Source organism: Mauremys reevesii, linkage group 18, assembly GCF_016161935.1.
Source record: "Mauremys reevesii isolate NIE-2019 linkage group 18, ASM1616193v1, whole genome shotgun sequence".
Taxonomy (NCBI): Eukaryota; Metazoa; Chordata; order Testudines; family Geoemydidae; genus Mauremys; species Mauremys reevesii.
The window spans coordinates 13,129,527-13,143,940 of record NC_052640.1 but is presented as its reverse complement, the minus strand read 5'-3'; the positions used below and the strand labels follow the sequence as shown (position 1 = coordinate 13,143,940).

At 44.4% G+C, this 14,414-nt stretch overlaps 1 protein-coding gene across 5 annotated transcripts in view; it reads right to left on the bottom strand.

The window, feature by feature from the left end:
* Positions 1-14,414, bottom strand: part of ULK1 (unc-51 like autophagy activating kinase 1) — a 129,141-nt gene that overhangs the window by 75,922 nt on the left and 38,805 nt on the right. For all 5 annotated transcript variants that reach the window (XM_039505103.1, XM_039505105.1, XM_039505101.1 and 2 more), the window contains 2 exons: positions 4,957-4,989; positions 3,134-3,170 (listed from right to left, as the gene is read on the bottom strand). In XM_039505103.1, the coding sequence (XP_039361037.1) occupies positions 3,134-3,170; positions 4,957-4,989 (70 nt within the window). The remainder of the gene's footprint in view (positions 1-3,133; positions 3,171-4,956; positions 4,990-14,414) is intronic.

Sequence of the window (14,414 nt, the reverse complement as noted above, 5' to 3'; positions counted from 1 at the left end):
TAAAAGATGTCTCCTATGTGATTTGGAGAAAGGATCTGCTGGTAAAAAATTCTCTAAAAATAGGTGTTGATAAGGATCAGTGGTTTTTTTTTTAAAACATATGGAGTTCACCTGATGAGGTTTTCCCTTCGGTACATACAGCTCACTTAGGTTTTATTAGCCACTGTTATTCATAATTGTCGCCTAGATTTTAAGAGTCAGAAGCAAGACTACACACGTCCTTTAAATTTATTCTTACCTGGTAGCTGCTCCTCACAACTGTAAAGTAATTTTAGGGAAGGAAAAAGCCTAACATAACCACCTTTGAGTAACCCAGGGATCAAAGCAGCAACCAGCAGCCCATTGGACATTAAAGCCCCCAAAACAAAGAGGTTGAATGGCAACTAAAATTAAATGTCACCTGCTAGAAGTGACTACCAATCTCCTTATTATCGTCAGTTTTGGATTTAAAGAAAGCAAGTCATGACAGCAAGCAAATGAGTTTAATTAGCAGCCTAACCTAATTGCATAGTGCGCTCCACTTTTGTGCTGCCATGGTGTGCACGTACAGGTGGCAATACAAGCAGGAGCATGTTCTATAAACCGCGTCTGGAAGCTTAATGTTCAAATGGGTGTGTGTCTGTATACACGTGCGCGGTTCTGAGTCATGGACGCATAGCTCAGTGGTTTACCCTCTAGAGCAGTGGTTCGCGAACCCCTGGGGGTTTATGAAATGTTACAGGGGGTTCTCGGAAAAAAAAATTCTCTAATGGCGGACAGAGCTGGCCCTAGGCATCCTGGGCAGCACGGGGCCAGCTGGTCGTGATCGATCTATCGGGGATCGATTTATCGCGTCTAGTGTAGGCGCGATAAAAATCGATCCCCGATCGCTCTGCCGTCGACTCCGGAACTCCACCGCAGCGAGAGGTGGAAGCGGAGTCGACAGGGGAGCGGCAGCGGTCAACTCGCCACTGTCCTCATGGCCAGGTAAATCGACCTAAGATACACCGACTTCAGCTATGCTATTCGCATAGCTGAAGTTGCGTATCTTGGTCGACTCCCACCCTTAGTGTAGACCTAGCCTTAGGTTTGGCTATTTTTAAAGTGCTCCATTATTAAAAATTCCAATTATATTCAGCAAAAAAGCTCCAGAGTACAAACACATTAATTTGGCACTTATGAAACTGTCCCTACTCCAGGAAAGGTGGTCCATTTCTGCACATCATTACCTAATGGATGTGAAAGCATAACAACAGAACTAACACCAAGCATGCAAAACTCAGAATTAAAATGCAAGTCTAGCTCCCCTCTGACTCATCTCTACAAAAATTATGTGAAGAGTAAAATGATGCTTTACATTCCTTCAGCTACCAATACCCTTCCATAGACTAAAATCAACAGTTAAATGCCATTTGCTAATGCTATCTCATATGAATGGGCTGGAGCACATTAGCATGAGTCCTGAATTCATCATTCATGAGACACTGAAGTTAGCTCCAAGGCAAATGTGAATTCATCTTTTAATCCTTCAATTTTCACAGTGTCCAGTCATCATCTCATTTAAAAATAAAAAGCCTCCAGTAAAATTATTATTACTATTATTTTAATACCCTCTCATAACGTTAACAACAAATGCAGAAGCCACTCTCGATTGGCACTGTTTGTTTAAAAATGACCCAAAAGCCACACAGGAAGAGACATTAATAAATACAGAGAGCTTTAATCTTTCAGTCAGCCTGCAAGACAAAAACAAAATACTTAAACGACAATAAGTTTTAAATCCAGCATAGCTCCAGCAAAACTACTAGTTAAGCATCCAAGAAACAGGCTCTCTTCTCTTCATTCAGACTCCATTCCAGTCTGTCTTTCAATAGGAGCCTTGAGTTCTAGATGTTGTTTATTTAGGCCATGATCCTGCAAGCTGCTCAGTGGGTCTCTGGACTGGCAGAGCTGCTTGTAAGATCAGTGTCTTAGTCCCTGCATCACAAGTTTCATTAGTTTAAGCTGAAAATAAGAAGAGGACACACAGCCGCTACCACTATCCTGAAGCTAATTAACACAGATAGGTCAAAAACATCTGACTATTGTGCTGTACAAGTTTCTAAATGTTTGTACTTATCACCACTCTACACTATGCAGGCTCAAAATTTCATTGGATGCACACTGTTCTTAACTTTCGACCCTGTACTGTTGGGTAGTAGTTCCATATGCTGTTAAATACATGGGGTGTTGCATCCCAGAGGTGGCTGCATTTTGCCTACGTTTGTTTAAAAAAGAAACGTCCAACTTTCGTTGGGATCCTTGAAGATGAAACACTATCCAAAGGCAAGGCATCAGTATAAACAAGTTCGCAATTTTTTTTTCCAGCTGATGAGCAAGATGCCAGTTGCGCCTAAAGCAGCTTGTAGTCATTGGTGGAATTCAAATAAACAGTCTAATTACAATGACCTTATAGATTAAACAGGGTAACTGCGGACAGCAGCCCATTCCCAATAGTTATTATTCACCTAAATTGCAGAGCATGCAAGCAATCCTAGTTGGCTTCCATGGACTTACTATTTGCAAAGCACATGTACATTCACCAATGAAGAAGCACTTGGCAAAGGGAAAAGAAGAGCAATGATGCTGTATTTGTTTCATAGGGGAAAGGATCAGCTCTGCACTCTTCACATAACACAAGAACCAGGGGTCACCCAATGAAATTAATTTGCAGCAGGTTTAAAACAAACATAAGGAAGTACTTCTTCACACAATGCACAGTCAACCTGTGGAATTCATTGCCAGGGGATGTCGTGAAGGCCAAAACTATAACTGGATTCAAAAAAGAATTAGGTAACTTCATGGAGGATAGGTTCATCAATGGCTATTAACCAAGATGGTCAGGGATGCAAAACCACACTCTGGGTGCCAGATGCTGGGACTGGATGACAGGGGATGGATCACTTGATGATTGCCCTGTTCTGTTCCTTCCTCTGAGGTGTCTGGCATTGGCCACTGTTGGAAGACAGGTACTGGACTAGATGGACCATTGGTCTGACCCGGTATGGTCATTCTTATGTTCTTATCTTTCACAAATTCCATCAACTCTAACAAATAAAAATTCAAAATGTTTCCTTTGAAACATAAAGGATGTCCTCCCCTTTGGTCTACTTACTGTGCAGGTAATCAGCCAGGTCACCACCATTGCAATACTGGAAAGAGAAGAGAACAACAAAAGTTTAGTTAGCATTGAGCAGGGTGGCAAAAATTTAAAGAATAGAGGAAGCAAAATTAAGTAAGATGGGAACTCCACAATGACGTTTATATCATGGGATCAGGAAAGGAACCTGGGAGTGACTACGAGTAAGTATTCAAAGCTCACTCAGTTATGCTCCCCCACTAGTAAGGAAACAGCCAATGAGGTCTCAGTTTGAAGAGAACATAAGAATATATATAAAGGTTTGGCAGCTCTACAACTATAACGTGTGGAGAAGTTGTTCTTTCCATGAAATTGCTCATTAGTGAATAGTAGGTGGTAACTTCAAGATAAAAAGTCTTCCCCATCAAGCCTGCGCTAAACAGGCATTCCAGCAATAGGAAGATTGAAAACAGCCTAGTGCTTGAGCTCTCTTGTGCTTGAACTTAGTGTGACGATGCACCCCATAAGGCTTCCTGGAAATATGCTTATGAATGTATATATGACATAACTGGAAAATATTTTATGCTAAATATGCCATGTAACCTCTCTCTGCAAAGGTTATGATCTACTGAATCTATTCATACTATTTGTACGCACGTGTCATTGTTGTATTCCAAGTTATGAATACTGGCCCTGTACTTGCTTGATTTCTAAGTAGCCTTAGCAAAGCATTTGGTCAACTTCTTGAGAAAGGAATGTGCAAATTAGTGCCCAGTCAAGAAACACTTAAAGGACAACGAATCTTGGAAGGCTCCAATCCACATAAGAAGTCTACCTGAAGACGTAGCATGTAAACAATGGTAGCATGTAAACAATGGCTGCTGCCTGTAAAAACTGAGTCATGCATGGACATGTGACTTGCCCACGTGACTCCAAAACTCCATCTTGGAGCTGGACTTTGAATAAGAGAGGAGGGGGTCTCCACCCCCAAGAGAAAGTCTATTTAGACCCCTGGGAGACCCCTCCATTTTGTCTTCAGCTGGCTAAAGAGAGAGCCTCTCCACCCCGCAAAGATACCTGAAAGAAACTGGAACAAAGGACAGTAACTACTGGGGGTGTGAGTGATTGCTGGCGCCAGTCGAGAAGGAGACTAGTCTGTAAAAGGAAGATTACTGGAATTCCTCTAAGGTAAGGTTTTTATCTGTATTCAGTTTTCTTACTGCATTAGATTTGCACATTCTATTTTATTTTGCTTGGTAATTCACTTTGTTCTGTCTGCTATTACTTGAACCACTTAAATCCTACTTTCTGTATTTAATAAAATCACTTTTTACTTATTAATCAACCCAGAGTATGTATTAATACCTGGGGGAGGGGGCAAACAGCTGTGCATACCTCTATCAGTGTTATAGAGAGCAAACAATTTATGAGTTTATACAGGGTAAAATGGATTTATTTGGGGTTTGGACCCCCTTGGGAGTTGGGAATCTGAGTGTTAACGGCAGGAACACTTCTTAAGCTGCTTTCAGTTAAGTCTGCAGCTTTGGGGCACGTGATTCAGACCCTGGGTCTATGCTGAAGCAGACTGGCGTGTCTGGCTCAACAAGACAGGGTGCTGGAGTCCCAAGCTGGCAGGGAAAGCAGGGGCAGAAGTAGTCTTGGCACATCAGTTGGCAGCCCGAAGGGGGTTTCCGTGATCCAACCCGTCACACTTAGTGTGTTTCACACACCCCCTTCAGCCTCACGGACGTGCACCTGCAGATTCGATAGCAAGAGGAGCTCCAACTAGACCATGAAACAAGGAAACTCTATCCAAATAAAAGGTCTATCCGCTTTGTCAATGTATCTGAATAACTCACCTCCATAACCAAGTAGACAGAGTTTGCCATTTCCTGGGGGAAAAGGAAAAAAACAGAAGAAGATTTAAGCATTTGAAGATCAGAAAAGTTAAAGCCATTGTGCACCTGAAGGAAAAAAGTTAGTAGTTTTGGGACGTAAAACCTCATCTCTGCCTCATTATCCCTAAACCGGAGATGGGAAACTATCACATATCTTCCTTGCAATGGGCGTTACGAGGATTAATTCATGAAGATGACGTGTGATAATGAAAACGCTATGTAAGTGCCAAGTACTTCACACAGAGTTAAGCAAGTTATCCATTTCTGAGAGCGTATCCCTTTAACAATGCAAGTCTCTTCTTCCGGCTTTGGTCCTGGTACTCCTTTAGGGCTCCCAGGGATTACCAGCAGCTATTTCCATACAAGGAGCACCTACATTAGGGAAGAGGAAGGGGTAAGGAAACGTGCACTTAGCTCAGAATTGGAGGTGGTGCTGAGACACAGAATTGGGATCTGCATTTCAAACCCCCCAGCTCAGGTGTGTTTGGAGGAAAAGTCTTGGTTTTGCCAATTGTGGAGGTTGGAGGTCAGAACGCAAATGTTGATCTAAACTCCTATCAAAGTTCAAAGTGTTCAAATCTTGGGCTTTTGGTTGGAGACAGTTCTAATTAAAATTTATCTTAAAGGAGTTGGGGGGCAGGGAGGAGATAAAGGATTCCAGGAGCTACTAAAGAATCAGCCCCTGAACAGTAGCTAAGATGCAGGTAAGATTCTGGGACACATTTAATTCTAAAAACAACATAAGAACATAAGAACGGCCATACTGGGTCAGACCAAAGGTCCATCCAGCCCAGTATCCTGTCTACCGACAGTGACCAATGCCAGATGCCCCAGAAGGAGTGAACCTAACAGGTAATGATCAAGTGATCTCTCTCCTGCCGTCCATCACCACCCTCTGACAAACAGAGGCTAGGGACACCATTCCTTTCCCATCCTGGCTAATTTCCCATCCTGGCTAACATGACTCAGTAATCAAGGACATACAGAAAACCAGCACTTCCCAGACTGCTGATGGTGTTTGGACTTTCCTTTGAGGCCTTACAATGTAAGCAAGGCACCAGGGAATCCTGGTTCACACAGATTGCAAGTTCAAATCGAAATCTTGCTTTAGCAGTGTAGCTTTTTTGCCTTATTTCTAAATAAACATGAGCATAGAGCAATATTTAAAGACACCAACACATTAAAACGCTTGATGTCAGCATGTGGCTAAGGTTCTCTCCAAATGTGGAACTTTGTGAGAGCCAAGTGAGGCATCAAATCCCAAATGGACAGCTGTTCTTCTCAAGTTTGGTATGTGCACTGCCTTGGAATGCTCTCTCCCGCCTTAAAAATGCCCTCTTCATCGGTCCCCCGTCTTGGCTTTGTACACTGCATACAAGTATGGGCCCTATGGAGCAGTGTTAAGAATGGAGAGGGCTGTTTAGAAGAATACATTGAAGGGAGCAGCTATTTACACAGTAATTCAGTGCTAGCAGCTTCTCACTCCTAACTACACCTCTACCTCGATATAACGCTGTCCTTGGGAGACAAAAAAAATCTTAACACATTATAGGTGAAACCGTGTTATATTGAACTTGCTTTGATCCACTGGACTGCGCAGCCCCCCCCGGAGCACTGCTTTACCGTGTTATATCCAAATTCGTGTTCTATCGGGTGGCGTTATATCGAGGTAGCGGTGTACATGGAATTACCATGAGCAGGTAGGCCAGAGGTGTTATCCTTACTACCCCTCTGATGAATGGGTTATTCTCAACCTCCTTTCCCCAGCAAAAGCCAGACAGGCATTATGAAGGAAGTAAAAGATTCAGTAGAACCATGATAATAGTAGGTACACTAGTATTTTCTATCAGAGTCAGGCAACCTAGCCTGAACCAAAGACACAAGCTCTTCCAAATTCCCGGAGGAGTTCAAATCCTGCTCAGGCTTCCATGGAACCAGCAATGTGGTCTTCAAAAATGGGACAATTATCAAGGTAGATGTGACATTCATTCTTTAACAATGGCCCTAGTTTTTCCTTGTCACTCCTGTGTCTCCTTTAACATATGATTATTGAGGTACTGCCTCTGGACCCCGATCAGAGCTCCATTGTGCTAGAAACTGTACAAAGAAATAAAACACAGACTGTCCCTGCCCCTGAGAGCTCACAGTCCAGGACTATTACAAGACACAGCACAGGGTGGGGACAGGACATTCAGTTGCTAAAAACATGCCTATTTTAAGCTCTGGACACCTGTAGAAAAATTAATAACATTTGTGGGTGTGTTCAAGGGTAACATTTTTCAGAAGTGCCTAATTTAGGGGCGTCAGTCCCACTGACTTTCAATTAGCCTTAGGCACCAAAGTCACTTCTGAAAGTTACCTTAAATAATCATCAGCCAGAGGCTCTTCTGCACCCTCCCAGCCTCTGGGAGTCTATTTACAGACTCCTTAAATGGGTCTTGCTAGGTCTCTCTTAAATCAAGCGGAGGAAATAGCTGTCCACATCCAAAAAGCCACTTTCAGCTCCAGTAAGACCGGGCACTGAAAACAATGACTTATCTACCTGGAGGTGCTTTGACATCTGAGGCAGAGCAAGGAACTAAGCCCCTCTACCTTGTCCCAGACCAAAACCTTAGCTACCAAATCATTCAGCATCTGCTATACTGTTCCCCTCTCTCTGCAGGGCTTCAGCTTCAAAAAGGCATCAATCTTCACCCCACCCCCTCAAAATCTAAGCTTTAAAAGCAGCCCCAGCCCCTCCCCATTGCTCTTTTCATCCCTGCCTGCTCAAAGGACTCTGCAGTCTGTCAAGTCTGTGTCATAACAGCTCCTTTTGTCAAGGCCTCGCCCACCTCTTAGTAGTTCTGGTTCAGATGTGTAGTGGAAATGACATTTAGAGTTTCAAGGGTTGCAAGCAAGAGTTAAATATATTTTTGTTGACCGTTAACTACCTGGCATGCAAAGAAGCCAAGAAACAGAAGCATGCAAATAAGCGGCCTTCCCCCAACAATGCATTAAGAGGGGATGCAAATGATCAGCACCCTGGCAGTGTATGTTCCAACAGCTCCCCAGGTCCAAAGTGCTCCCCAGACCCAAGGGCTGGCAGTTCACGGCTTTCACAGCTGCTCCAGTTACCAGGCCAAGCTGAATTTTAAAAGGTCTCTTGCGTTCGGCCCGTGAGCAATTTACTGTGATACTTTCAAGAGCGTCTTTGTTGCATTTCTGTGTAGGACAAGAACTGCAAGAGACAGGGCTTGGATTCCAACCCCTGCATTTAAAAGAAGTGCACGCTTCAACCCAACCTGCTTTCACACTCTATTCAAAACTGTCTGTGCTTCCAGCACTGACCGGGTGTCAGAAGGTCTGGGGATTATTCCCAGTGTAACACAAGCTTCCTGAATAGCCAGAGACAAGTCACTCAGCACTCAATTTTCAGAAATGCTGAACACCCAGCAAGTCATGAACTTCAGCTGAAACTGTGAGAGATCAGAACATCTGGAAAAAAAAGAATCAAGGCCCTTTTAACCTCTTTGTGACTTAATCTCTCTGCCTGTAAAACAACGCTGCTTACTTAACTAGCGAGGGTGGTGGGAGGATTAATTCTTTACCAATGTAGCACACCAAGATCCTCTGATGGAGGCATATTCTAGTTTATGCAAGTTAAGCACCATACATGCTTGCAAAACCCTCTTATAATTGATGAGACAGGAGCTAGTATGGATGGGACAGATCTGTTAGGTTATTGTATAGTTTGGTCTTCCACCTCTGTAATTTGTTTTGAAGTCAGTGGAAATGAAACAGAAAGGGATTTGGTTCGGTAGTTGGTGTGTATACATGACACTTAAATACAGCTCAGATGCTATATAAGTGCCTGGATAGGTAGGAGAAAGACTCCAATCAACTTGCCTAGCAACAGAGTGTGACCTTTATGCTTCAGGTTTTACCATTCCAGCCTAGGAGGCAGAAAAAGCAAAGAAATACCTGAAAGTCACTCGTCAGACAGCAAGCTTCTAGCTGCTCTAATTAAGAGATACAGTGTCCCTCCTCCAGCGACAGCATTGTCAGTGTGTTTCCAACCTCGTTAGGAAGCAGTATGACACTTCTGCTGTAGATCAGGTTTGATGCAAAATTCCTGCCAAGATTGTGTGCAATCATTCATCATTTCTGATGGAAAGTGAAATTGTCTCCCCTCGTTCCCATTTTTTAAAAAGCTACAGATTCATAATCCAAAATGTGCTGTGTGTGTCACTCTTCCATTTATGACGCAAACATTTTGCGTGAGCATAGCTCCCAGCTCCTCTGTAGTAGGGCTGCGTCTGGGGTCAGGGAACAAACTGAATGGGGCTTGGGGCAGGGTTGCATTTGAAATTTAGTAATCTAGAGGGGGTTTGCAAGTACACACCGGGAGGCTTTCCTTACTTTTAGCCAGCATTATTTACGTCAGGCAGGTGTGGGGTATCATGCTGAAGATCCCCAACGCCAAACTAGAGTCATACAGTTTGCTCGGGGAAAACTCACTGGGATTGTAATAGATGGATAGTTTAACAAAACTCTTAATAATCTCTCCTTTAAAACTCATTTACAAAAACCCTTGGAAGTTCAGAACCGAAACCAGTTTCCTTTCACTTGTCATCCCTCCAGTGCAGGTGGGTTTTGTTCATTAAGAAACAAAAGAAGGAAAAATATGGCAGGCCAGACTTGGGCCTACCAACCGCTATGGGCCCTTTGAGGCAAACTGAAGTGCCCAGAACATTCACTTGCATGTTAATCCCGAGAATATTATTCCAGGTCATTATTCCATTGCAGAGCTAGTGTAAAAAAAGCCATTGAGGGTGCTCTGCTTATGGCCTCTTGCTCGCGTTTGCCAGTTTCTGTAGTAGCAGCTAATTTTGCCACTAGTTGAGGGAAAAAGTACATGGAGACCGCACCTTCGCTTCTGCCCTCTTCTCAGGCAACAGCAGCTCACTGACTGCAATCCACTTCCATGCAATACGCGTACAGGTGTCGTGTCAGAGGGACACCGCCAAAGGCGTTCAGCAGGACTATGAATCACCCTGGATTGTTGCCCAATTTGTAGTTCTGCCATTAGAGACTCTAGCAGTGAAGTTTCTCTTTAATCGGTGTTAAAAATAAGGAAAGGGGAGGGAAATAGTTACTGACAATCTACTGTCTGCAAACCAACACACATGCACTGGGAGAGACAAACCAATAGTTAAGGAAATAGGATTTTAATTAAGCAGTGCAGCAGAAGTTGCTGTAGACCAGCACTGTGCTGGAATCCTTAAAGTAATGTTGTACAGTTGTGGAATCTATCAAGGATGGTTCAATTTGTTACAACATCTAAGGCCTAACAATATCGTGACCCTTTAAATTCCCCTTCCAGATAGACTGGAAGGTGGCATATCAGAAGTGAAGCAGACATATCAAAATTAGTTTTTCCTGACCTAGTTTGTAATCCTCATACCACTGCTTTAAAAAAAAACTATCAAGGATGTTTGCTCTCATAATGCCATCATTCTCCTGTCTCTATCCTGGCGCCTGGCCTACAGCCAAATTTAACACAATGGTTAGGAGACAAAAGGTAGAGGTGTCATTTTTCTTACAATTATGACAATTCCATTCAATAACGCAATATTTCCACTGGTCTGTATGGGACTGGTGATAACAAGAGACCAGAAAAAATATACAGCCCACCTTTCCTTTCATAGAAAGACCTTAGTAAATTTGAACAGAGTAGAAAAGAAATACAAAGCAGCAGCATGGACAAGGAAGTTCACACGCTCAGTGCCTTTGTGTAAATGCCTTTTGAATCCTGTATTAAAACTTTGTCATCAGGAATTTAAAAACATTTGACAGCTACAAAGTCCAGATCTTGAAAGTCACCAGGGATTGCTGTATGGGGCCTATTGTTAAAATGTCCTCATTCTCAGACACAAACTAGAAGTCAAGGGAAAGAAAAATCTGCCATTAATGGGTCTCAGCACTGACCTGAAAAGACTACTGTGGGGAAATGAGGGGGTAGGTCAGACTGATGCCAAGCTTATCCTTGGTCTCTCTTCAGAGATGCCCAGCATGATGGCCGCCATCTTGGTTCACACAGCAGGGACTGAACTCAGGACCTCCACAGCTAATAGCAGAAGATGCTACAGTTTGAGCTAGACAGCCAAGGCATCCCTGCTGGTGGCTGGAGCCTTAACAGACTCGCATCCTCTGTGGATCAGGCACAGAGCAGGGACCAGTAACACACACTCACCAGTGGCCCATCATGAGGATGGTTTGATAATGTGGACAACAGTCAACTCAGATGTGCACAGACTCTAAAATCATTCCATGGAAGCCACCAAAATAGTAACAGCTTACAGAATTCTACACCAGTCTGGCCCAGACTGGTAGTGACCAAATCTCACCACCAACCCCACCTATGTAAAATTCACACATGAATGTTGTCACTAAATGTGGACTACAAAGGCCTTCACGTTCAAAACAACCTTATGATAGGATTCCAATGTAAACTACCTTCACACTGCAAAACAACAACGCCTCTAAGCAAAATATTTATGTAGGCTGGTGGAGATGACCTAGAATACTTCAGCTTCCAGAGCTGTCAATCAGGTACCTCACAAAAGCATTAAGCACCCGATCCAACTTCCACTGAAGTCAAGGAGTCCCTTTCCATTGACTTCAATGGGCTTGGATCGGGACCTATATTTACAGAGATAGTCTATTCAGGATGGAGTCAGTAACAAATGGAGACACAACCTATCCTGGAAATTACCCGAACGACCAACCTCTGCCTAGAAAAGAACACACAGGCAGAACAGCTACGATTACTGTACATAACCAAATGTTTGACAAAGCAGTTCCCATAGACTAGAATTGATGAATGACAAAGCACTGTCCACATCAAAAACCGTCTAGCTAATAAAACAGTCACTGAGAGGTTGTCACTTTATTGGCCATGAAGTATAGTTTCTGGAAACTTTTCCTATTGATACAGTTTCTTTTACAGGACAAATACAGTTCCATAGTCAGCCCAGAGGGCTGAAGGTAGCCTTGCTAACAGGAATACTTCCGCTCATGTGTGGAAAGGAATCTTATGGAGATGGATTGTGCAGCCAACACCCCATCAGCTCCAACGTACAAACCCAGATACAAATGACCTCCTGGCTTGGGAGCTTTTCCTCTGGCTGTGAAGGCTCCTGCCTCTTACAACAGATGCAGATTGTGCTGCTTACCCTGGCCTCCCAAACTATCTGGAGACAGCTGCTGAGTAAAGATAGCCAGGGATATATAGGCCATCTGTTATGAATGAGATTCGCATGAGGGCCCACTGATTGCACCAACAAAAGGAGAAGCCTACAATATAGTTCAGGGTCCAGCCTGAGGGTTACTAAATGGGTGTGTGGAAAGAATGTTCGATACAAGCTGAACTTCAAAACAAAACACCACCACCTAACGTTACCCCCACCCCCAGCTCTCTCTGTGGATGGGCCCTGCACCACACCGCACCCTTTTCTTTTGTTGGTGGAATCAGTGGACCCTGGTGCCGTGGCTGCCTCTGGAACACAGTGAGTATGTGGGTAAACACCCATGGCTGGCCTGTGTCAGGCTGCGAAAGTGCCGTGCAGACGCAAGGGGGGGCAGGGTCATAGAGCTCAGGCTCCAGCCCGAGCATCTACACTGAAATATTACAGCCCCGCGGACCCACCAGCCCAAGTCACCTGACATGGGCCAGCCGCAGGGGTGTAACTGTAGCATAGATAAACCCATAGTCTTCATCTCTCTCCTTCCACTCAGCAGCTGGCTCAGTGTCAGGAAGATCATGGGAGCGAATTCTAGATCATCTGTGGATAGAGAAAGGAACCCCCACTTAGCAGGTCCTGTCCCTTGGCTGCCTGAAAAGCCTGCAGCTAGTATGTAGGTCCCTGTTACCAGCTGGATTGCTTTGGGTAATGGAACCTGGCAGCTGCACCTGCTACATCCTTAGATAGGAGGGAATGTCTCTAAATGGTTAAACCTCGCTCCTCCCACCCTCTGAGCTGGGACTGACTAGACTACCCTCTAAAAAGAGGAGGGAAGGCTGGTGTTATTGCTCTGTCTTGATGCAAGCATTTGGACTGAAGCAAGATAAGAGACAATAGCCACATTGATCTGAATAGCAGGAGCACTTATCAATAACCACCTTTCTCTAAGTAGCTGTAAAATAAACACAGCTGGAGAACATTCACAGGACTTTTGGCCTAACATGCGGCAACACCATGGACAGTGACCATGCTACCCGTTGGTCCACATGGCTCCCACCCCTGCCTTGCTCCTAACCAGGCACCTCCTTCATTTCCCTGGCAGTAAAGAACTGAGGAATATTTTTAGACAAGCTATTGGGAAGGCAAACGTTCATTTAGATGCAAAACAAACAAACGTGTGGGGGGGGGGGACACGAAGCGGAGAAATCAGTAAGTTAATATTAACTTGTTTACAAGAATGTAACATTTTCTCTGCACAGATAGATATATGGTAACATGGCAGTGCCACTGCACCTACACACAGCTTTAAAGACATATCAACAGGGGGCAAGTTTCAGGAAGGATCTTTGTGACCCAGGCCCTGCAGCTGGAGTGGACCAGCAATGCACCACCAAGCATGCAGGAGGCGGAGGGCTGCCACCTGCTTCTCGCAGAAGTCATACACTGGGAGGAGGAGACACACTCATATCACCGCATATACTCCAGGAAGCAAAAGAGCTTATGTGGGAGGTGGAAAGCAGAGAGCAGCTGGAAGTCACATAACAGACTCCACTCGCCATCCAAAAGGGCATTTTCCAGTGTTTTGGTGGATCCAGGCCCAGCATACTCCAAATTCAGCCCTAATTAAGACTTACACTAGCCAACTAGAAAAGCCTTCTTTTGACCAAGGTACAAGAGTTCGGATCCAAACTTCAGGGGTATCCAGATCCAGAGCTTTGGTTTGCAAAAGAATCAGGGCATTACACCAAGTGCCAGATCTTATTGGGTTGTGAGACTCCTGCAACCACCCGCACAGAGGGGTTGTGCTTCTGTAACCCACACACCTTCTGGGTGGGGTGTTCTGTCCCGTCGAGTGGCACCAAGACCACTTAGAGAGAGTTAAAATGAGTCTGATCTACAGCCTTAGATAAGAGCCGGTTGGCTCTAAGCTCAGGCGGTAGAGGCTCATGCACTAAGCTCCAGAGGTCCCAGGTTCGATCCCACCCACCGACGACTGGGATCTGTCAGCATTACACTTCCATGCTGACTCTCGGCCACACTTTCCCCACACATTCCCATCTCCCTCAGTGACAGCTGGACCCAGAACACTTCTTGGTGGAAGGAAGGTCCTGACGCATGGAGGTGATCAGAAAAAGGAACGGTGCCACCTCCACTTGCCCCTGCAGATCTCAGGGAACCCATGTAGATGGGCTTCTG